This window comes from Equus quagga, chromosome 6, assembly GCF_021613505.1.
Source record: "Equus quagga isolate Etosha38 chromosome 6, UCLA_HA_Equagga_1.0, whole genome shotgun sequence".
NCBI lineage: Eukaryota > Metazoa > Chordata > Mammalia > Perissodactyla > Equidae > Equus > Equus quagga.
The window spans coordinates 118,960,200-118,985,839 of NC_060272.1; the positions used below are offsets into that span (position 1 = coordinate 118,960,200).

At 38.4% G+C, this 25,640-nt stretch overlaps 1 protein-coding gene across 3 annotated transcripts in view; it reads left to right on the forward strand.

Annotated features, from left to right (window-relative positions):
- Positions 1-25,640, forward strand: part of ADAMTSL1 (ADAMTS like 1) — a 362,288-nt gene that overhangs the window by 156,368 nt on the left and 180,280 nt on the right. For 2 of the 3 annotated variants that reach the window (XR_006889167.1, XM_046664981.1), the window contains exons 10-13: positions 3,798-3,848; positions 8,339-8,543; positions 10,077-10,224; positions 12,716-12,800. Coding sequence is in view for 1 of the 3 variants with exons in the window: in XM_046664981.1 (XP_046520937.1) it covers positions 3,798-3,848; positions 8,339-8,543; positions 10,077-10,224; positions 12,716-12,800 (489 nt within the window). In the remaining 2 variants the exon portion in view is untranslated. The remainder of the gene's footprint in view (positions 1-3,797; positions 3,849-8,338; positions 8,544-10,076; positions 10,225-12,715; positions 12,801-25,640) is intronic. The other variant, XR_006889168.1, reaches the window with a different exon arrangement.

Below are 25,640 nucleotides of genomic sequence, written 5' to 3' on the forward strand. Positions count from 1 at the left end.
ATAATCTTTAAGCAACATGTGGGATTTGAGATAATGGCCTCATTTTATCCATTTATATCATAATTCCAAATGTTTCTATCTTACACTTTCTCAGACTTAAATTTTACTTTACTTGAATCTTCTAATTCCTGTGACTGTGTGTTATAGAAAACAGACATAAAAAGAAGAAAGCAAAAAACATCCATAATCCAAACACCAGGAACTGTTTTGGGTCTTTTTATAATATATTTCTAATATATATATATACACAAATATGTACACACATATATAGACTTTATGAAAATGATCGTATAGATATATGAACATATGAATTTTCTTAGTATTGTGGATCATATTGTACATTCTATTGTGTATTGAATTTTTTTCAGTTGACATTACATTTGAACATTTTCCATGTCATTAAAAGTGGTTCAAAAGGCTTTATGTTTATGTACTGCATAATATTTCATTACATGAGCTTATCATAATGCTGAAGCATTCTCCTGTCATTGGACAGTTCAGCAAGTACATACTTTGAGGGCATGAGGTGTGATGTCTTTCTTCTACTTACACCACATGAGTCCAGAATGACTACTTCCCCTCCTCCCCTCCTCTTCTTCCCAGCATGACCCCTCATGTTGGGGATTTTAGATGGAGTCAGGTCACTCCCCAGTGTAAGAAGGGCGTGAGTAGTCAGAATAGTCAAGACAATGGAGAATGAGCGATTCTACCCCCAAGCCAACTATTTCTTATATTTTCCTTTCATGGTCATTTTTTTCAATCATTTTTGCTTCCTTCACCTCTCCCTGCACACTCAGATGCTTGTCTGAGTGCATGCATACACACACGTACATACACGTACACATATAAATCAAGACCTGAACGTGAGAACTTCTTAAAGTCCGTAAATGACATCCTTTTTCATCATTCTTCAATATGTACACTTCACCTAAGAAAAAGACCAAGTGTCTTAAATGTAAGCAATAGGAAGTTAAGTTTAGGCACCATTGCCTGCCCCTCTGTGACAGTGTGGTGAAAGGCCAGGGCAATGGCATGAACCTCAAGAGGGAACAGAGCCCATGCACACGAATATACATTAACAGGGCAGGACAGAGCACCATTGTTTTGATATCTTTCTGTTTTCACAGGTGCCATGGAGTCATTTTATGAGTCTTCACCATGACCCATGCCATAGAAAGACAAATATAGCTATAGTCTTGCTGAATGCAGGTTTAAGGCTCCTTGTTCAAACAAAAATATAATTTCAAAATCAGTCCAAAGCAAAGCCCAACATCCTGAATTCTATACGCTCCCACTTCCATTCCCTCCTCTGCTGGCCTATCTCCTTCCATATTAGTGCCTCCATTTTAAATGTCATCAGCTGATAAATCAGTTTGCAGAGATCTGCAACAGTTCATTCTAATGTTGAAGATGACAAATCATAGCTTTAAATTTTTTCAGAAAAGAAGGCAATGCTATGCATTTCTGCACTTAGAAATTGATGTAGCCATGAGCAAAGACACTAGAGTTAGCTAAAATATAACTGCAAAGTCAATTTGATTTACTCCTTAATTAACTATTAGATGTATATTCAAAGTTACTAGAAGAACTTTGGAAGATTGGAATTCTTTAGAATATAATTCTTTTGGAAAGAAAGTTTCCCTAATTGCTACACATAAAGATGATTGGAAAGAGATCACGCGGTTCTAGCAAAAGGCAGGATTAGTCTTTCACATCCGATTTTTTGTATGTCAAAAGAAGCCAGAAAGGAGGCACTGGCAGGGTGTCATAATGGTTAAGTTTGTGCACTCTGCTTCAGCAGCCCAGACTTTGCAGGTTCAGATCCCTTGCAGGGACCTAGCATCACTCATCAAGCCACAGTGTGGCAGCATCCCACATAAAACAGAAGAATATTGGCACAGATGTTATCTCAGTGACAGTCTTCCTCAACCAAAAAAAGGAAGATTGGCAACAGATGGTAGCTCAGGGCCAATCTTCCTCACACAAAAAAAGAAAAAAGCAGAAAGGAATAGAAAGTTTCTCTAACTTGGGAAAACAGAGAGAAAGTTTAAAGTTAATATCTGTTCCATTCTCGTGTGTGTTAGAGCCATGGGATTTTGAGCACACCCAAAAAGCAGCATCCAATTTCATGAACATAGTTACTTAAGAGTAACACACCTACACATATACCATGACGATTTAGTCATACAAATAACTACATAAAATTTACTCATGTAAGATAAATAAATAAATTAGTACTCCAATGGTTGTCCCTCCTGGGAATAGAAATCTGTCTTCATAATTTTGTTTCCCATTGTCTTTCAAACAAATTTGATTTCTTTCATGTATCCCTTTACCTTTCAGTAATTTCTTTAGGAATTCCCTCCTTATTACTCCCTCTTTCCTCCTTATCTACCATGATCTCCAGTCAGTGCTGTTTTTTTATCTTGCTGATCCACAGTATACCCAGCTCACTCTTTCTACCCAAAAACTTAGGTTGGCTAGCCATGTAAAAAGAGCATATTATATCATCCTATATCAGAAGATGGGATCAAAATGAAAGTTTGGATTAATTTATTTAAATATAAATATAAACACATTTATATTGAATATGGAGATATAAATATACCCCCATCCATCCATCCATCCAAGGATACATATAGAATTCATGAGTTCCTTCAGTCATCAAAAGAGGGGCTTCATATCACTTGTCAATTGCAAAGTAAGTGTCATCTGCTCATGTCCTACGATGCTCTACAGTGGGGTGCCACCTGTGTAGTGAGCTCTGTCTCCCACTCTTGACGCAGGGTCCATTGCACTAGCCCTCTTATCCAAGACCCATGACTTATACATCTTCCACTAACCAGGGGACCCAGCAAGAAGAAAGTCTTGGCAATTGGAAGCTTCAGTGAAAATCAGTGGGGTAGGTTAGTGTACTTCGCTGGAGTCCTAAAGGCCTCTGGGGACTTCCACCCAGCATATAATATCATTTCTGTGGGTCCTTAGCCACAGAGCCTATCATGTCATGTCTTATGATTCCTTCAGTTTCTATCTCCAAATCTCTCAGCTTTCTCAGGACACTAGATATGCAGTCGTGACAATCACAACCACCATAAGAGCAGTTAACACATTATCACATTTTATAGACCACAAAAAAGACCAGTCGTATTTATTATCTCATTTTAACCGCCCTACCTTTGTTTTGGTAGGGAACTTGCTTTTCTTGATAGTTGCCTACTATATTGACTAGTTCCCCTTCTTTTTAAAAAATAACCAAGTGGCTCCTTTCCAGATATTACTAAAATCCTTAGACCTGCCAAGAGAAGAAACCTATTTGCTAATGCACATTACGTAGGCTGGTCAATTCCCAGGTACATACTCATATATAGCTCTCTCTTTCATCAGAAGTGAGACAGTAACTATAATTGTTTGGTGAGCATCTGGAAGTAACATTAATAATGATGATAATAATGACCTCATAGGATGTATAATTGGGGGGATTAAAGGATATTTACAAGCTTACTATGTCATAGCTAATGATGAGGTGCCAAGATTTCTTGCCATCACCCTTTCCAGTGGTATTTCCTGCTTGGATCAGAGAACTAATTATAGTAAACGGTGCCCTTTCAAAGAACTTGCCCCGTCCTTAAGCGTAAGCTAGCATAAAGATATTAAACTGTTTTAGTGTTGTTTTTCAGAGACAATTTATTAATGTTGTTTTGCATTTGTCTAAAAAAATTTGTATAATGTAATCATTTAGTGTTTATTTTATTGTGTGTACCTTCTACTCAGAGGGTTGGCATTATTGTTCCTAACAGTGACGGATACAAGCAGATCATGCCTTATGACCTCTACCATCCCCTTCCTCGGTACGTAAATCAATCATCCTGATGCTAGAATTAGTAAATCAGTTTTCTGCTTCTTTTATATATATATATAGATTCTGTGTTTTTCTGTAAAAATAAGATGGTAGATAGTATATTTTGCAATCCAGCCTCAGCTCTCCTTTTGAATAATACTGGCTTGCTCAGACTGTAAGCTTGTCATTCAAAAACCATTTTAAGATAGGATCATATTACATCGGAGTGGACACAGTAATTCACTCTGATTAGATACAGTGTATGGGTTTATGTTATGTCTTTCTTTGACTCCTTTTGTCCGTTTTCGTGTTTCCTCTGCTATAGAACCCTAGTCATTAAAGCACTGTTGCTAACTGTTAAACAAACACTGCCTGAAGTATTATGACAATCCCACTAACGGGGAATTCCAGATGTGGTATTACTTTGCAGAGGGACTTTGAGTATCCTCTTTTTGTTCCCAAGAAATTGTAGTTAAGTACAAAAAGGCAGTTTTTCATATCCTTATTGTTCACAACATTTGGGGGGGGGGGGCATTTTTTTTCCAAAACATAAAATTCCGTGTGCTGTGTTGCTTTTTTAAAGTATAGTATTTTTAAAAACTAGAAAAAATAATGAAAGTGATTGAGGAATTTTTAATAGAGCTTGTTCTCTTTATTAATATATTCATAAGAAAACTGGAGAAGCTGAAAACTCTGCTAGCTACCGAATGTATTGCCTGCCGCATTGGACACAGCTCCCCAGAGAGCAGAAATTCAAGTTGGGTTCCAAGTAACCACTGTGCTAAGAGGGACCTTTGCTCTATGCTCGTTGCTCATTGGAATTTCAAGGAGTCAGCTACCATTTAGACTTAGGGTTTAAATCAGATCACCAGTGGTTGAAAATAATCCATGGTTTAGTCATGCTCAATCTCAAACTAAGCAAAACCCAGAAAATAATTTTATTCTAAACTGTAAAATAAAGCAAAGTTTGATCCAAAGTCTTCAAATACTCAAATTGGAATCCAAATAGAGGCCCTTGAGGTCATCTACTCCAGCTCCCAACTGATGCTTCCTTCTCCCACTCCTTCGCCAACAATCATACCCATACATGATACTTATATGAACATATGTATTTATATAAATATGCATGTGTGTACTTAGTGCATATGCATTCACACATGTATATACACATATGTAGATATTTATATAATACATACACATCAGTGCAAGCTTCCATCCAGCCTCTACTTAAATACTTCCAGTGACTGGCAGGGAATTCCCTTTTCACCATTCTAATGGTAGCGTGTAGAGAGGGGCATTTGATTTAGGGCTGCTATATGTAGTAGTTTGGGTTTTTTTAAAGTTCTTCCACTACAGGGTTACTCATTAGTCAGCTCCTTCCCATTTTCCTATGACTATATTGATAAAGATGATAAATGACTTTAGAAGGCTACGGATGTATCATTTTGCTAGTTTGATCCAGAACCAAACTTATACAGTAAATTCTTCTCCTTGAAAAAAATGGAATGAAAATATAAAAAGATTAATTTGACTGAACCAAGATTTCACTTGTGTTCAATTCCCATACCTGTAAAATAATTATCCTCTAGATACGTGTATCTGTTTGTGTGAAGGAAATATATTTCAAGATAAAAGCAAGGTTGGGTGTCGGGGGAGCAACATCAAGTTTATATTTTTCCTGTAATGGCACTCCTAAGTTTCCTTTATATCTATGATCTCTCTTGTTTATATTTCTCTGGTATGACTAATGCCTGTCTTAGGTTAAACTTGATTTCCTATATATTCAGAAATCCCCCAAGTGCCAGAACTCCAACATCCTCAATGGCAGACTGAAATGAGCCTCCTTGATGACTGTTTGTACCCTGTCCTGTGTACACATTGGCCTGTCCATGCATCACAATTGGAAAGGACAATTAGCCAATGAACAGACTGTATTTCTTACCCCTTGCACTTCTGTACTGAACTAATTCTATAGTTAGATATTCTGCTTCATTGATGAAGTCTTAGTAAATGGAAGCTATTTCTACAAATAAGTTTTCATTTCATACGAGGAATTGAGAAACAAAAATGGTTCTCAGATGGCTCCTACCTAATGATCAAGGCAGAAGGCTTTACTTACTGAAATTATTTGAATGGATTTAAGACCACAGGTGTAAATATAAAACACTCTGAATAAACATTTAGGTTGTTTTTTCTTGTTTTTGGTCTTTGACTGTAACACATGTCTGAACATAATATAACAATGTAGTCCGATGAATTATGTTTAATTCATAATTAATGTATGCAACTTTTCTACATCATTCTTAAATTTGAGAATTTCTTAAATTAAACACACTGTGTGTTTAAAAAATTGAGCCAAAGGAGTTAACACAGATGATATATGAACTCATTTCTTATTCTTTCAGGACAAGATTCTTGGATATGCTTTTTTCTGCCAAGCACTTACCTCGTCCCTGTTTTAAGATATCCTAACTGATGCCCTCTTTTAGTTTTTGCTATACTTTCTTTTAAGCACCCGGACATGTTTTGCTTTCAAATTCCACATAACCCTATTATTTTGCAAGAATTCACATGATAATTTTTCACATATAGAACTATACTTATATGCCTGAACCATACTATAAATTCTTAGGATAATATTAGCATCATTTGTCTTTCTGTGATCACTGACATTGAAAAGGATAGTTATTACTGTTTATGAAATTACACTATGGGTCAGGTCCAAGTGTTGAGACAGAAATTAATCACTCTTTAGAAGGGTCAAGTTTAGGGATGTCAGAGTACCAATTAGAAAATGTGCTCTTTTTATGGCATCTTAATGTTCCAAGAGATTAAATGTACATTCAAAAACATATTTCCACTGTCAGATCAAATCCAATGTGAATGTGTGCTTATGTATTCAGCCCAATTTCAGTCTGAATCAGACCTGTTGTCCACCTCCAGAGGGAAGCTCTCCAGAGATTTATATGGAGACAAATGAGAATTGGTCTTACCCTTTTGGAAGAGAAACCCTCTACCAAGCTGCCACATTCTCTTGAAAGGGATCAGAAAGTCTCCTAAGGGCTAAACAGAGGGCCTCAGTTTCCCCATAATAGTATTTTCTTATGTGTCTCCTGGGGAAATATGCATAGGAAAATATTGTACTTGGCAGCATCTTTAGGCTGTTGGCAGTGGAGATAACAATTGTTGCCTAGACTTGAACAGTGCAGAGAAAATGTGGAGAAAAATTCTCTGTAACTGGGAAACACACATTATCCAGGCTCATACAGAAGAGAAGTCAAGCTCACAGTATACATGAAATCCTACTTACAGAATAATTAATGTCTCCACAGGATGCTTGTGCAATATTTTTCAATTTAACTATTCAAGTGTATCAACTTGGTGACATTTTGTTTTTCTCTCATTAAAATGATCTCTCTCATAATTCTAAAAGAAATCTTAAAGTTCCTTAGGAGTCCTCATCAACAAGCAGAATATATGCAAAAAAAGACAAGCTTAATTCCAAGTTCCTATTTTTAAAAAGTCTACATTCTCTACATCTACAGGAGGAGAGAAAAGAATCAGGCAAAGATATCTCTCTGCATCTGGTCCCAAATACTTCAGAGCTGTGTCAAGATCTGAACAATCAATGGAATTCTCTTAAATGTTATTGACAATATTGTTACTTTCTCCCTTACTTAACTGCATCTCTAGATTCCAATGCCATCAGCCTTCCAACCAAAACCAAACTTCTTCACAATTCCAAGTGTTCTTTACTTGGGGGACACTAATGGCCAGTATCCCTCAGCAGCTAGAAACAAGTAGATAATGCCTATATTAACACTTTTGCTCCTTAGTGTAATGATGGCCTGGTTTGAACATCAGAATTGTTCTAAATCCATGTAGTCCCAAAGCTGATGATTGTGGAAGCAAGGGAGAAAGAATGTTTGGTTTACTTAGATCTTTCATGAGCTTCTCATATAAAAGTATCCAGAAGCTAAGTAATGAAGTATTACACTGACAATAAAAACTGTCAGCCCAGGTGCAAACTGTTAGTGTTAACTGATTAACCAACTTTAGTCTTGACATAGATTGAGATTTAGTAAAATATATATATATATATATATTATATATGCAGAATATATATTTATAAAATATAGAATAAAGTGACTATTATATATATGCACACAGAATATTCACTGAAACTATAGGAAGAAGGACTGAATAGCCCTCTTTTGAGTCGATTACGGACAGCACAGATATCCTTGTAAACGGCTCTCAAAACAGTAATTTCTTACTCTTGTGTAGCGCTTCAAAGTTTACAGAGCACTTTTGCCAACATTGAATCCTTCTCTGTTACTCATCAGATTTCGGTCAATAGATCGCTTTTGGTTCTCTGGACTGTAGCCTCTCAGAACCTGATTGCCCCAATAGGCACTGGGAATGGGGTTGGTCGGAAAGGTCACTGAGGAGGTTTGGCTATGTGCATGTCTGCCCTGATGACTCCCCTTGCTTCTGTAGGTGGGAGGCCACCCCGTGGACCGCGTGCTCCTCCTCCTGTGGGGGGGGCGTCCAGAGCCGGGCAGTTTCCTGTGTGGAGGAGGACATCCAGGGGCATGTCACCTCAGTGGAAGAGTGGAAATGCATGTACACCCCTAAGATGCCCATCGTGCAGCCCTGCAACATTTTTGACTGCCCTAAATGGCTGGCACAGGAGTGGTCTCCGGTAACTGTGCCTTCTTTCTTTGTTCGTTAGGAGAGTAAGTCCACTCTTCCCTCTCATCATCATGACCCCACCAGCTACCCTATGCAGTTCCCCACTTCTCCTCTTGAGGTGTCTAGAAACCTACCAGCTTAGCTCCTGGAGTAGGCATGCCCCAAATGCAGCATGACCAAAACAAATGAGTGAAAATATACATATATATATATCTTTCCTCAAGTTACTTCGAGAAGCTTCTATTGCTCCCATCATGTTCCCTCAAGTGGCAAGGGGAGGCAAATGCCTGTCAAGAGTAATTGAGGCTGAGTGACTGATCCTGAATCTGTGAAAGCTGCTCTGATGATAGAGCTCAGTAAACCAAAAGTTTGGTGTCATTTTTTATTTCTTATACTCATCTATATCCAAAAAGGGTCTGAGTGGATTAAAATTAAAACTATGTACATTATTCATTGAAAAGAAGATGACATGAAAATAGCAAAGCAATTAGAATGGGGATGGAGTAGGATAATTAAAACCAAAAACTTCTAGATGTTAGGGAAGCCGCTTAGACATAAAATGTTATTTTGGGTTTCCTGGCCACTAATGCAAAAAGGGTTGAAAGGGAAAAGGAGATAGAAAGATGAGGAGATAAACCATTGTGCCCTCAGCCACAGAGTTGACAAAAGGCTCTTCACTTAGCTACCTGGCTTTGTGGCAGCAAATCAGAGCTGATGTTTCTCTCCAACTAGAGTTGCTCCCAAGCATGTAGAACCACTGAAGGTGCTGTCTACATCTGGCCATTGAATCACTTCCTCTAAAGATTTTTTTCCATGTCAATATAATCAATTGGATCAGTCACACTGCAATATAAATTATCTATGATGTCAGTGAAAAAAATTTTCATGTGTATGTGGGAGCCAACATTTCCCATATTTGGGACCTGAGTCATTAGAAAAGTGACTAAGTAAAATTAAGATGCAGTACTGGTGTTCAAAATTGAGCACACGGGGCAGGCCCAGTGGCGTGGCAGTTTAGTTCACGTGCTCTGCGTCAGTGGCCCAGGGTTCACCAGTTTGGATCCCAGGCATGGACCTATGCACTGCTTCTCAAGCCACATATAAAGTAGAGGAAGATGGGCACAGATGATAGCTCAGGGCCAATCCTCCTCAGCAAAAAGAGGAGGGTTTGTGGCGGATGTTAGCTCAGGGCTAATCTTCCTCAAAAATAAATAAATAAATAAATAAATAAAATGATAAAAAAATAATTGAGCACACTCTACAGTTTCTTTTCTCCTTCTTTTTGCTCCTTGGTTTGGGACTTTGCACACAGTGGGTGCTGACTGACTAAGCCAAAACTAAGCAATTGAAAGTGATTTAACTTTCAGCTAGCTTCACCCCCAATAGCCAAGTAGTATAAAGATCCCATGACTGGTAAGAAGTGGTCTAAAGCCACCAGGAGTCCTTATATAAATGCTGTCCTTTAAAAAGTCGCAGGTGGGAAGAAAGAAAAGTAAACAAGGCTTTGCCTATGAGTCTCCTCTCTCTTGCACTCTCCTTCCAGTGCACGGTGACGTGTGGCCAGGGCCTCAGGTATCGTGTGGTCCTCTGCATCGACCATCGTGGAATGCACACAGGAGGCTGTAGCCCCAAAACGAAGCCCCACATAAAAGAGGAATGCGTCATACCCACTCCTTGCTATAAACCCAAAGGTAACTTGACCGTGCTCTGTTAGCAGTCTTCTCACTGTTACGTGTATTCGGGCACTGTTTTAAACTCCTTGGAATGTTTTTAAGTATCCCAAGTGTTCTTAGTAACTATTCTTTGTAACTTAGACTCCACTAAATGGACTTAACTCTTTTTTAAAACCTTTCACATATTTGCTTGCAAATTGTTATTAAGCACTACATATTTATATAATTCTCTCCTGGGTCATAAAGTTGTTTGAAGACCGTTGCTGAAAAATATCAGGTAGGTCTGCTTCAAAGGAGATATTATAGAGATATTGGAGAAATACATGTGCGATTTACTATCCACAGTTCTTGCTGTTAAAAATTATTCCGTGAATCCAAGAGTGTCTACTTTGCTAAGCATGAAACACATTGGGAAGGTCATACTTCAAACTGATAGAACAGAAAGCTGTTGCTTTTTATATTGAAAATTAAAAGGTTAGTATGACACTGAATTCCAGAATCATAATTTGAAATGAAAAACTGGAATAAATGAGAATTTAATGGATACTGCAAATAATTTATAAAAAGTAAATATTAGAAAAGTTCCTACTTAGTGAGCAAGACATTATAATTATATTGGGTCTCTCAGATTAGCATGAATACCAATCTGACATCTTTGCTAATTTTGTTAGTCTGTGTCAATGAAGTAGAAAATTCCAAAGTTATAAATTGTTCAGAAGTAAAGAACTCCTATTTTTAATATCTATTTTTAATAGCTTCCTCCTATTTTTAATATCAAATATAATTCCTTTCTGTTTCTTAGTTTATTTCTTTAAACCATTAAATTTCTCTGAAAATCAGCCACAGTGTAGCTCCTTATATGATAGGCTGCCCTGGGTGGAAGTGAATGACATCATGAAATCTAAATTAATGATATAAAAGGAAACGAAAAACAAAAATCTTACCAGAAATCCTGATCAATTTTAGTCAATACATCTCTCTCTAAGACTTAGTTTCTCATCTGGAAAGTGAGGATAATGATAGCAACTACCTCAGAGACCATGTGAGGATTAAATGAGCTATAAGGCAAAGTGTTCCTACTCCACTGCCTGACATATGGTAAGTTTTCCACAAATGTTATCTTCAACTCTTGATTATCACCTGCATCCTCAAATATGGGAGAAAGTGGCCAGTGGTACAAATGACAGGATTAGGTTCAAATAGATCGTGAAGTGTTACCAGCCTACCATTAGTGAGGAGCTGAATGCTTCATTATTGGAAGGCAGAGATGACTCGCCCTGGCATCGATGGCAGCGTTGACTGAGTCCTTTAGTTGGGAGAGATGGGCTAGTTGTAAAATGAAGTACGTATAGGTGTCGAGTTGCTGTGTTTAAAATGTTAGCAAATCCTCTTGGCTTTAGCAGTTTACGTTTCTCACTCACTTTGTTTTCTGACGACACACAATTGCTTCACATCGAGGGGCAAGAAGTGATGCCCCTAACTGAAAACAGTCAATTATTTATTAGCTCTGTCTTTACCAAGCCACTTAAGAGAAAGAAAAACAGTTTGTGGTTAACTATCAAGAATAAAATCTGGATTTTCACAACTAAGTCGTGAGTCCGGCTCTCTAAACATCGTTAAAATGCCATATAATTCTGTGGCATGTGCATATATAGATATATTCCTTTCATCTTTACAATTATATGTTATAAAATGGTGATAGAGCTTCACTGGCTCATACTATAAAGGCAAATACGCCATAAATGAACCTAATAAATATGTCAGAATGGGAATCTTGGCAGTTACTTCTGTAGGAGCAGCTATAACCTCCCTCTTTCTTTCTCTCCTCCACAATTTTTTCCAGGAAGTAGTTAGGAAGCTTGTTCTGAATTGTTTGGCCAAAGCTAGATAAATAGGTGAAACAAGTGAAATTATGGGTTGTGGACCCTAAATTGCTCATATTCGATCGTCAGTGAGCCTTGGGGTGGTAGTGAATGAGTCAGATATCTAAAGTAAAGTTTTGTGAATTTCAGAGTGGCAGAGTTCTTTTTTGTTCGTTTTTGACAACATGGCATAGATCACAGCCAAAAGGCAAAAGAGAAACAAATTAGAATTTATGAAAGTATCATAGTATAATTTATTGTATTTTGTGTTTGTTTTAAAAGGTAAATATTGCTCTCTTTTCAACAGGAAATAGTGAAAAGATACTATGATGATGACATACATATTGAGCTGGTACTCCCAGAGTTATGACTTTCATAATAGAAAGACTTTCCTGTGCTCCTTAACATAATAAAGGAGAAGCATATACACAAAGACTAGTATTGTTGAACACTTTAAAATCTGATTCTTTTTTTCTTGATGTAACCATCATCAGAGGCAGAAATTTACCTGAAAACTTATTTGCGGTTATCAACATAGTTTCTAGGTAGTGCACAATCAAGAAGTGGAAAGGAGAAAAAGGAATTTCCCTGAAATCTCAAATTGGTTCTAACCTCTTCTCTTTTATGTGCGTGTACTTAATTCTCAGAGAAACTTCCAGTCGAGGCCAAGCTGCCATGGTACAAACAAGCTCAAGAGCTGGAAGAAGGAGCTGCTGTGTCAGAAGAACCTTCGTAAGTTTTAAAACCACAAGTTGTTTTGCTGTTGAAGATGATTGGTTTCAAGAAAGCAGCGTCTCACTGGTTGTGGCTTTCCCGGGTTCTGAACAAAGTGTCATCTTCTCACCAAGGGTGAAATGAGGCTTAGGGGCTGTCAAATTGGAGATTGACCAGTTTCAAAGTGTTTCTCGAAACTTAGGATTGCCCTCTAAATATCTTTTAATTTTGAAGTAAGAAAATGAAGGTGTCCTGCCCACCTTCTTCTCCACAATCTGACCTCCTCTTTTCCAAGAGGTCAAAGGTGGGAAGGTCCAGGCTGCATCTGATGATGTGAGATAGATTTGATGTGAAAGTCTGGGCAGCTTTTCACACTCCTTATCTCCCAGCCTTGCAATATAGCCACTCACAAAAATTAAAGGGGGAGTAAAATCTATCTGAGGGCAGAGGAAGTTTATTAGCTTTTCTTTTCCCTTTCTTGCTGGGATTGGCATCAAATGGCTACCAGGTCTTTGCCTAGTGATCACAGCCCCATACCTGCTTACGGCCATGAAATTTGTAACACCGGTAGACACAAATTTTCCAGATGCTTCAGAAGAAGAAACAACGAGGAGAAATAAACACAGATTAATTGATCAATTGATTGTTCAATAGCTGTATATTGATTCTACTAGAAAATGCTGATGGGTATATCTGTGGCATCATTTTTTTTTCTTTTCTTAAAGATTGCCAGCTGAGCTAACATCTGTAGCCAATCTTCTTTTCTTCTCCTTCTTCTTCTTCTCCCCAAAGCCCCCAGTACATAGTTGTATATTCTAGTTGTAGATCCTTCTGGTTGTGCTATGTGGGATGCCACCTCAGCATGGCCTGATGAGCGGTGCCATGTCTGCACCCAGGATCCGAACTGGCAGAACACTGGGCTGCTGAAGTGGAGCCCGCCAACATAACCACTTGGCCACAGGGCCGGCCCTTGCAGTATCATTTTTAAGAATAAGGGAAAGTACTTCATTGATGAATTTCATTTGTGACCAAAGTAATTTCTCAGATTGATGGTTTCTATATTAATTTATTTAATACAAGTATTAGGTTCTGTGCTATGCATGGGTACATATGACATGTTCCCCACCATCCTGGAGCTCACAGGATAGCAGGTAGGATATGAAATAGTTTCCAAATTCAACCCAGAGTTTAAATTTTACTGGGGATGTAAGTTAACATTATAATCTATATGTTCAAAAGCAATTTTCTCAGAATCATCCTGTTTGAATCTAAACCTCATACGTTTTGCCAGAACACAAATTGTATTCGTGACTCACACCGTAAACAGCAAGAGGTTGAAAAAGAAATCCAAAATACAGATTGGTACAGTGACCAAAATTCATTTGTAAAGAAATGATATTCAGTCACTTGGTTTCACAGAAAAATGGTTCATGCATTAGGTAACACATTTCTTACTTAAAAGGGCAATAAGCAAAACATAAATTATTTCTAGCCTATGAAGTTACTTCAGCACCTTTTTCTACTTCTTTGAGAAAAAGCTTTAAGAAAAAGCAACTAACCATTGCACAACTGCAGAGGAAAGGCAGTGGCTAAAGATCGCAGTGCAACCTTTACGTGAATATATGAAGGCTTAAAACTTTTCGTTTCTCTCCTGCCAGTATCTGGCTTAACAGGCCTTCTTGCTGCTGGAGAGGAAGTAAGCAGTTCATTTTAGAGGGTATTAACTCTTTAATCCACTAAGGTCCTGTTTAAAACACAGAAATAGGGCGCATGTAATTGGAGCTAGTTGCTCCTTATATGTATTCGTAGGTTAAACACATTTAAAACCAGATATGTATTATTTTACCTAAATAAACTCTGCTCTCTTGTACACTATATTTTGTCATTTTGTCTAAAGCATAATCCTGTATATAATATTGCAATATGACCAAAGTTAAATAATATAACAAAGTTGAAATTAAATGAAAACATCTTACATTGATAATTAAACATCGTTCCCGTTATCAGATGCTTCTCAAACGAAAGCCGTTTAAGTGGAGTTTAACGCTTCCACAGAAGCATTGCCTAGACCGTGGTCAAACATATTCTGTAATGAATGTTTTCCACGAAAGGTCTGATTAAGATGCATTATGTTTAACTTTAATCTTAATAAAATCCCTAAAGTAGTTAAACACATAGTTTTAGCCATTTAAACTATAGCCATATATTAGATTATTAAATTTTACTCCTGGTGTAATGGAATTGCCATCTTGGCATGATTAATCTGAATTGAAGTAAATTGTAATTGAAGTGCTGGTGCCAGCTAAAGGAAATGTATACAATTATGCTCAGAACAATTTTTATACCAAAATGAAATAAATGACAGCTGTGGAATAATGCAATGAAAGGTATACGGTTTCCACATTTTAATATACTTTACATGTTTAGCGCACTGAACCCTAGGAAAGGTCCTACGTGTCACAATATTTTTTTATTGATTTTGAATTTTAAAAACACAATTTTGCGTGGTCTTAATTCTTCCTTTTTTTTTAACCACATGGACTAGTCTCTAAATGTATGTCGCAACCTATAATTACTCTCCATAGTATAATGAAAAAATGATATACTGTCAGCAAGTCTTTCCTTCTCCCCACCAAGGAGACTCACATTGCTTAAATTAAATGGTAATGTCTAGGAGCTGTGGCCGTCACTTCTGAGCTGCTACAGAGAAGCAGGAACAATAGTCCAGAAATATTATCTCTCACTGGAGCTCCCGCTAACACGGAGAGCTCCATAGTAAAACAGCAAATATTATTTATTTCCCCCTATGTAAAATGAAATATTCTCACCAGCCTGTCTCATTAAGCAACATAAAAAAATCAGCAGCTCAAAGTCTTTAGCATATGGAGATACTGTTATCGAATATTAGATACTTTTGGTAACCCCAAAATGAAAAAATAATGGGTTAGCGCTCTGGCCAAAAAATGTGTTAGAAAGCAGCCACTGAGATACATTTAGAAGACAACTATGATTAAAGACTAAAAACTGAACTACCAAGAAATAACTAGAAGTTTAGAGAACAGAAGTATGTGCCAGCCTTGTTGTTCCACTAAACTAAATGCCATGCAGAAGATACAAATGCGGATATCAGTGTCACAGAATAGCTGAAATAAGTGTCGAGACAGGGTCACGTTACGGTAATGTACTTAATGTTGAGATTCCTCTTATAAAGCTGCAGCCTCTTTCTTTCAGGAGTACTTTGGGACATTGACTGTTTTTTTTTTCCCTCAGCAACGGACTGATTTATTTATGACATATTTGATTCATATGGTACCAAGGTAGGAATATTGTGAGGAATATATTTTCTTGATATAATAAATGATTTCTTAACCCACTTATGGGAGTCAGACCCTCTAAACGGATTTTTCACTAGTGGCCATGGTTTGTCTCGATCCAGGCACATGTTTTTATCAAGTTTTCCTGACAACCAGCAGTGAGCATCTTTAAGCGAGGTATTTTGTCTCTGTCCATTGAACAGATCAATATGGGCAATAACCAACCCCAAACCGAGACTAAGAGATGTGGGGCTTTAGCCAGTGAAGCTGCTCAAGCACAGACGATCTTATAAATAAATGCAATAAAGTGAGCTTGCTTCCAACGATGTCAGCTGAGGAATGGATAGAAATCCCTGCCACCCAATTAGCACAGAAGGAATTAGGGTTAGAGTTGCATTTTTCTGAGGGATAGGGGCAGTAGCATGCTAGCACTAGAAAGGAGGAGATGGAAAAATGACCGACAGAACTCTCTTCTGCTGTTATTCGAAATATGTTTTTTCAATTTGCCTCTGGGTGATGAGAGTATTGTTACGTCTAGGATACATCATTTATTTATTCTTTATTTTTCCCCGATTTTAGAGCTTATATTTATTATAATTCAAGCCTAAATAGACACCCTAGCCACTTTTTAAAAATTAATTTTTTTATTGCAGTAACATTGGTTTATAACATTATATAAATTTCAAGTGTACATCATTATATTTCGATTTCTGTGTAGGTTACATCACCACAAAAAGACTAATTGCAATCCATCAACCCACACATATGCCTAAACACCCTTTTTGTCCTCCTACCTCCCCTCTTTCCCTCTGGTAACCACCAGTTCAATCTATGTCTCTATGTCTTTGTTATTGTTTTTATCTTCTATTTATGAGTGAGATCATAAATAGCATTTGATTTTGTCCCTCTGACTTATTTTGCTTAGCATAATACCCTCAGGGTCCATTCATGTTGTCACAAATGGCCAGATTTCATCATTTTTTATCACTGAGTAGTATTCCATTGTGTATATACACCGCATCTTCTTTATCCATTTCTCCCTTGATGGGCACCTAGGTTGCTTCCAAGTCTTGGCTATTGAGAATAATGCTGCAATGAACATATGGGTGCATGTATCTTTATTCATTCGTGTTTTCACGTTATTGGATAAATACCCAGCAGTAGAATAGCTGGATCGTAAGGTAGATCTACTCTTAATTTTCTGAGGATACTCCTTACTGCTTTCCATAGTGGCTGCAACAGTTTGCACTCCCACCAGCAGTGTACAAGTGTTCCCTTCTCTCCACATCCTCTCCAACACTTTTTATTTCCTGTCTTGTTAATTACAGCCATTCTGATGGGAGCGAGGTAATATCTCATTATAGTTTTGATTTGCATTTCCCTGATAGTTAGTGACGTTGAACATCTTTGCATGTGCCTGTTGGCCATCTGTATAGCTTCTTTGGAGAAACGTCTCTTCAGATCTTTTGCCCATTTTTTAATTGGTTTGTTAGTGTATAGAAATGCAGCTGATTTTTGTATGTTGATTTCATATCCTGCAACTTTAACATATTCATTTATTATTTCTAAAAGTGTTTTGGTGAACTCTTTAGGGTTTTCTATGTAAAATCATGTCATCTGCAGATGGTGATGCTTTCACTTCTTCCTTCCCACTTTGGATCCCTTTTATTTCTTTTCCTTGTCTGATTGCTCTGGCTAGGACTTCCAATACTATGTTAAATAAGAGTGGTGAAAGTGGGCAGCCTTGTCTGGTTCTTGTTCTTAGAGGGATAGCTTTCAGTTTTTTTCCATTGAGAATGATATTAGCTGTGGGCTTGTCATATATGGCCTTCATTATGTTGAGATACTTTCCTTCCATACCTGCTGTATTCAGAGTTTATATCATAAATGGATGCTGTATCTTATCAAAAGCTTTCTCTGCATCTATTCAGATGATCATGTGATTTTTATTCTTCATTTTTTTAATGAGGTGTATCACATTGATTAATTTTTGGATGTTGAACCATCCCTGCATCCCTGGAGTAAATCCCACTTGATCACGGTGTATGATCTTTTTAATGTATCGATGTGTTTAACTTGCTAGTATCTTGTTGAAGATTTTTGCATCAATGTTCATCAGTGATATTGGCCTGCAATTTTCTTTTTTTGTGTTGTCCTTGTCTGGTTTTGGTATCAGGATAATGTTGGCTTCGTAGAAGGAGTTAGGAAGCTCCCCCTCCTCTTCAAATTTTCGGAAGAGTTTGAGAAGGATAGGTATTAAGTCTTCTTTGAATGTTTGATAGAACTCACCAGGGAGGCCGTCTGGTCCTGGACTTTTATTTTTCGGGAGGTTTTTGTTTACTGTTTAGATCTCCTTCGTGGTGATTGGTCTATTCAAATTTTCTATTTCTTCTTGATTCAGTTTTGGAAGCTTTATAATTCTAAGAATTTATCCATTTCTTCTAGATTATCCAATTTGTTGGCATATCGCTTTTCATAGTATTCTCTTATAATCTTTTGTATTTCTGAGGTGTCCATTGTAATTCCTCTTCTTTCATATCTGATTTTATTTATTTGAGCCTTCTCTCCTGTTTTCTTGGTAAGTCTAGATAAAAGTCTGTCAATTTTGTTTATGTTTTCAAAGAACCAGCTCTTCGTTTTATTGACTTTTTCTATTGTTTTTTAGTCTCTATTTCATTTATTTCTGCTCTGATTTTCATTATTTCCTTCCTTCTACTGATTTTGGACTTTGTTCTTCTTTTGCCATTTCCTTTAGATGCATTGTTAGATTGTTTATTTGAGATTTGTCTTCTTTGTTGAAGCAGGCCTGTATTGCTATAAACTTCCCTCTTAGAGCCACTTTCACTGTATCCCATAAATTTCAGTATGTTATATTTTCATTTTCATTTGTCTCCAGGTATTTTTTGATTCTCCTTTGATTTCTTCATTGACCTGATCACTATTCAGTAGCATTTTGTTTAATCTCTACATGTTTGTGGCTTTTTTGATTTTCTTCCTGTAGTTGATTTCTAGTTTCATACCATTGTGATCAGAAAAGATGCTTGGTATTATTTCAATCTTCTTAAGTTTATTGAGACCTGTTTTCTGGCCAGTATGTGATCTATCCTGGAGAATGTTCCATGTGCATTTGAAAAGAATGTGTATTCTGCAGTTTTTGGATGGAATGTTCTGTATATGTCTACCAAGTCCATCTGGTCTAGTGTGTCATTTAAGGCCAATGTTTCCTTATTGATCTTCTGTTTGGATGATCTATCCTTTGGTGTAAGTGGAGTGTTAAAGTCCCCTACTATTATTGTGTTACTGTCTATTTCTCCTTTTATGTCTGTTAATAATTGCTTTATATATTTAGGTGCTCCTGTGTTGGGTGCATAGATATTTACAAGTGTTATATCCTCTTGTTGGATTGTTCTCTTTATCATTTTGTGGTGTCCTCCTTTGTCTCTTGTTACAGTTTTTGTTTAAGGTCTATTTTGTCTGATTGGTGCCCCAGCTTTCTTTTCATTGCCATTTGCATGGAATATCATTTTCCATCCCTTAACCTTCAGTTTGTGAGTGTCTTTAAGTATGAAGGTGTCTCTTGTATGCAGCACATATATGGGCTTTTTTTTTAAAATCCAATTGTCCACTCTATGCCTTTGGGTTGGAGCATTTAGTCCATTGATGTTTAAAGTAACTATGGATAAGTGTTTACTTATTGCCATTTTGTTACTTTTTTTCTGGGTATTTTAGTAGTTCATCTCTGTTCCTTCTTCTTCTCTTGCTTTCTTCCCTTGTGGTTTGATGGCTTTCTTTAGTATTATGTTTTCATTCCTTTCTCTTAATTTTTTATGTTTTTTGATAGGTTTCTGGTTTGCGATTACCATGAGGTTCATATTTAATAACCTGCATATATAACAATCTATATTAAGTTGATGGTCTCTTCAGTTTGACCTCTTGCTAAAAGCTCTACTCTTTTACTCCCCTCTTCCCACATTTTATGTTTCTGATATCATATCTAACCTCTTTGTGTTTGTGTGTGTGTATCCATTACCCTCTTATAATGGAAATAGATAATTTTAGTACTTTTGTCTTTTGACCTTCATATTAGCTTCATAGGTGGCTGATCTGCTACCTTTACTGTATATTTGCCTTTACCACTGATTTTATTGCTTTTTTGGTAATTTTCTTATTCCTATTTGTGGTCTTTTCTTTCCCACTTAAATAAGTCTCTTTAGCATTTCTTTTAAGGCTGGTTTCTTGGTGATAAATTCTTTAGTTTTTGCTTGTCTGGGAAACGTTTTATCTCTCTTTCCATTCTGAATGATTACCTCACCAGGTAGAGTATTCTTGGCTGTAGGTTTTTTCCTTTCAGCACTTTAAATATATTGTGCCACTCCCTTCTAGCCTGTAAGATTTCTGCTGAGGAATCAGCTGATAGCCTTATGGGTTTTCCTTTGTATGTAATTAGTTGCCTTTCTCTTGAGGCTTTTAGGATTCTCTCTTTATCTTTAATTCTTGACATTTTAATCATAATGTGTCTTTTTGTGGGCCTCTTTGGCTTTATCTTGTTTGGTGCTCTCTGTGCTTCCTGTACCTGGATGTCTGTTTCCTTCCTTAGGTTAGGAAAGTTTTCAGCTATTATTTCTTCAAATAGATTCTCTCCCCCTTTGTCTCTCTCCTCCCATTCTGGAACACCCATAAAACGAATTATAATATGGTTGATGTTGCCCTAGAGGTCCCTTAGACTGTCCTCGTTCTTCTTATTTCTTTTTTCTTTTATCTGTTCAGCTTGGGTGATTTCCTCTAGTCTTTTATCCAGCGTACTGATCTGTTCTTCTGTACCATCTACTCTGCTATTGAGTCCCTCTAGTGAATTTTTCATTTCCAGTGTTGTATTCATTTCTGATTGGTTCTTTTTTATATTTTCCAATTCTTTGTTGAAGTTCTCACTGAGTTCATCCAGTCTTCTCCCAAGATCAGTGAGCATCCTTATGACTCTGAGTGGATACTCCTTGTCAGGTAGATTACTCTCTTTCATTTAGTTCTTTTTCTGGGGTTTTGTCCTGTTCCCTTTCTTGGCATGTATTCCTTTGTCTCCTCATTTTGCCCCTTTTTCTGTGCTTATATCTATGTATTAAGTAGGTCAAGTCAATCTCCCAATCTTGGAGAGTTGGCCTTATGTAAGACCTGCCTTATGAGTCCCAGCAGTGTGCTTCCCTCTTGTCACTGGTTCCAAATGTTTCAGGAGTGTCCCCTGTGTAGGCTACATGTGTCCTTCTGTTGTGACAGGGTTGCTCCTACTGCAGGTGTCCAGGGAGGCTGGGCTGTCTCCCTGGACAGCTAGTTGTAATGCTCAGCTGTGTGTGGCTGCTATAGACCCTTCAGACACTTTATCCAGTGTGGGAAGCCCCAGCACAGTTGGCTGCAAGGTCTAATAGCACATTCCTGTTGCATTTTTTCTGTTAAGTGAGTAGGCCCCCAGCATGGCTGGTTGCTAGGCTCAGGAGCTGACAATTGCAGTATGCCTCTGGCCTGCAAGGCTGTTGTAAGCTCTCTTAGGATTGCAGCAGAGTGGGGCTTGCCCCAGGCATGGGAGCACCCAATTGTTTCAGGTTTTAGAAAGTGGCGCTCTTCCCCTATGTGACTGTTTCAGAAGCACAAGTCTGCTGCAACTGACAAGCTCCTCTGCCCCCAGGGCCATACCCCATCAATACAGCCCTGCCCCATGCATGTACCTCAACCCACTGAAGCAGACCCAGTTGCCCCACTGCAGAGGCCCCATACACTCCACCAACACCCTACACACTCCACCTGCTCCTCACACATGCTCTGCCCCAGATAGCCAGATCCATTTGCCCAGCTGCAGAGGATCCAGGCACCCCACCTATGCCAGCCCACAAGTTGCCTGAGGGCTTGCTGTTGGGTGGGGCCAGTCCCTAGGATGGGCTGCCTGCCCTAGCTAAGCTGAATTAAATTGGTGTTCTAGCAAGTGTGGCAGACCCCTATGCTAACAGGCCAGGGCAAGAACTCCAATGGCATCTGCCAGCATCTATGTCAGCATGCCTGTACTAGGTCACAATAATGGCTGCCACCAATGTCTCAGTCCCTGGGGAGGTCTCACCTCTCACCTAGATGCACCTAGAGCCTATCAAGTGAGTCTCTTTTCACCAAAGGACTGTGTGCCTTTCTTTCTAGTGATTTTAGGTTGCTTTCTGAAACAGGTGAATTTGTGCATGGGCCCTTTAAGAGCAGGCTTCCCTTTCCCTTATGTCTGATAACTTTTCTGGGATTAGTCCCTGTTGTATTTAATAGCCAGGAAAGCCAGATATTATGACACTTCTCTCAGTTGTGCTGAGTCCAAAAAGCTGCTTATTGTGGTAATGCTCCCCTGCTCAGATCCCCCACTCCTCCAGGGAAGGCTTTGTACCTTAGGATTGCTCCCAGCTGGCTGTGAAACACCACAGCTCAAAGGTGGCTTTTTTCTCTCCAGAAAGAAATTTCTACCTTTTCTACTTCAGTCATCACTGTCCCTTGTTGCAAGGAATTTTTTTTTTAATCCAGTTTTCAGTTCTTTCTCAAGGGTAATTGTTCCAAGAGTAGTATAAATTTGTTGTGTCCATGGGCGGAGGTGAGTTCAGAGTCTGCCTACTCTGCCATCTTGACACCATCTCCAAGACACATCATTTAAATGCCAGACTGAGCCCAGCTGGTTGCTTCCACTGACAAATATATGAGAATAGCTTTCTTGGGTTTTGTTTTTTGTTTTTTTGCTGAGGAAGATTCACCCTCAGTTAACATCTGTTGCCAGTCTTCCTCTTTTTTTGCTGAGGAATAGTCTCCCTAAGCTAATAACTGTGGCCAGTCTTCCTCTATTTTGTATGTGAGCTGCTGCCACAATATGGCCACTGACAAGCTGTGTAGGTCTGCACCTGGGAACCAAACCCGGGCCACTGAAGCAGAGTGTGCCAAACTTAACCACTAGGCCACTGGGACTGGCCCTCTAGGTGTTTTTTTTGTTTTGTTTTTTGTGTGTGTGAGAGGAAGTTTTGTCCTGTGCTAACATCTGTTGCTAATCCTCCTCTTTTTTTGTTTGAGGAAGATTAGCCCTGAGCTAACAACTATACCAATCTTCCTCTACTTTATATATGGGATGACTCCACAGCATGGCTGGTGAGTGGAGTAGGTCCACACCTGGGATCTGAACCTGTGAACCCAGGCTACTGAAGCAGAGCGCACAGAAATTTAACCACTTAGCCATGGGGCCAACCCACCTCTAGCTGTTTTTATTTATTTTTTTCTTTTTAAAGATTGGCACCTGAGCTAACAACTGTTGCCAATCTTTTTCTTTTCTTTTTTTTTCTTCTTTTTCTCCCCAAGTCCCCCCAGTACATAGTTGTATATTTTAGTTGTGGGTTCTTCTAGTTGTGGCATGTGGGATGCCGCTTCAGCATGGCCTGATGAACAGTGCCATGTCTGCACCCAGGATCCAAACCAGTGAAATCCTGGGCCGCTGAAGCAGAGCACCTGAACTTAACCACTCGGCCATGGGGCCAGCCGCTCTAGGTGTTTTTAAGCCTTAAAAATTTTGCTTTTGTTGAGGGATCAGAACAACAGTGTGGTAGTACAATTATATTCATTAATCAGGTATAAGCTAAAGAAATTACTAACTTGATTTCTAATCTCCTTTTTTTTTTTAAGATTTTATTTTTCTCCCCAAAGCCCCCCGGTACATAGCTGTGTATTCTTTGTGGTGGGTTCTTCTAGTTGTGGCATGTGGGACGCTGCCTCAGCGTGGTCTGATGAGCAGTGCCATGTCCGCGCCCAGGATTCGAACTAACGAAACACTGGGCCGCCTGCAGCAGAGCGCGCAAACTTAACCACTCGGCCACGGGGCCAGCCCCCTCTAATCTCCTATTTTTATACCTAACTTTCAGTCTTTGTTGAGATGTATGCATGAACAGCATGACCACCTCAGGCCAAGTATACATTATGACCACTTTGACAGCTTAACTTCTGGAGCAAAAATGATACTGTGGTTCCCTTTAGGACATGTGAAGACAGCTCATCTACTTTTGCTGTACAGGAAGTTAATCAGCTGGACTTCTTAAAAAGTCTTTTCTAACTTGGAATAGGAAGGAAACTTCATTGCCTTAACTCCTTCAGGCCACTAACAGGCCGCCCAACGCCCTAGAACGTGTAGTCTGTTAAGGGCGGCAGGCATGAGAAAAAGCTATGGCCTGGAAGCTCCAGATGCTCCGACTTTCTCTTTCCAGACTTTCTGCTCTGAATCAAGTCATCCCAGGGAATGGAAGGGAGGACTAACTGGGCACCTAGAAAAGCCAGGTTCCTCCTAGATTTATTTCAGTTGCCAGGAGTTCTACTTGGAGGACTCAGAACAAGCAACAGGAGACAGGTGACTCTGTTGAGCACTGGTGACCAACACAGCCATTTTAACCAGCCATCCTCCCATCAAACGCTGGCACACACCAGGTGGAGGGCCTCCACAGTGCCGTCCTCTTGAAGGTAGGATTGGGTGGTCCTCTGTGCCTTGATCTCACACTTTAAAAATCTGGAGTTATCTTATTAGATTTTCAGTTAACAGCTTTACTGCATGGTTAGGAAAACATTTTTGTGCTTCAACACAATACTCAGGCTTTAAATGTATTGCCATAAATAACCTTGGTGTGAACCGTTAAAAAAAGGAAGAAGAAGAAGAAGGAAAGCAGGCAGAAGGCAGCACTAAGATCTGGATGCCAGATGGCATTAGCTTAGTGATGAGGCTGATTCAATAAGAAGAAAAGGGAAATTCCTGTCATGCATCTGTATGAACAGAATCCACAAGGAATTAGAATGAAAAGCCGATAAGAGTCGCCATAGTGATCCTGTAGTCATTAAATGCCTTGTTTATCTTGTTGCAAATAGTATTTAAATATATAATATTTAAGCATATGCTTATGTTAGACCATATTTATATCCAGTACGTTGTCTGAGAAAGTAACTTAACTTAGTGGTTAAGAATGTGAATTCATATATTTTTTGAAAAAGTGGCTAGAAGTGTTAATTGTGTCACATGTTTTTATATTTTCCCCCAAAGAAAATTTAGGGACTCAAACATCAGTAATGGGTCCAGATAGTTTTCCTGTTTATATCCTCAATACAAGTTGCCTGAATTGCATTCTCTTTGTGAATTTCATGCCACAAAAAATAAAAATAATATCTTGTATATATAGAAACAGATACTTTTCTTAAGAATCAAGAGTCATCTCACCTAATATGGAGAAATTTAAACGCTATTTGCAGATCATTAAACCAACATAAAGGATCTTCAAGGAGAACAGAATTGAGCATTAGAATTACAGGATAAAAAAGCACAAAAGCATTTAATTTTGAGAACTGGCACATGGCAGAGCTAAAGCCTCATGCTGATCAGACCGAATCAGCCCTTAGCCTCACAACAGTCATGAATTCTCTAGCCTCCAACTCCTTCCTTTCTGGAAGGAATTTCTCTTCTCCCTCTGCCCAAGTCATTCTCATCCATTTTATCCTCTGCAACAGTAGAATGCTT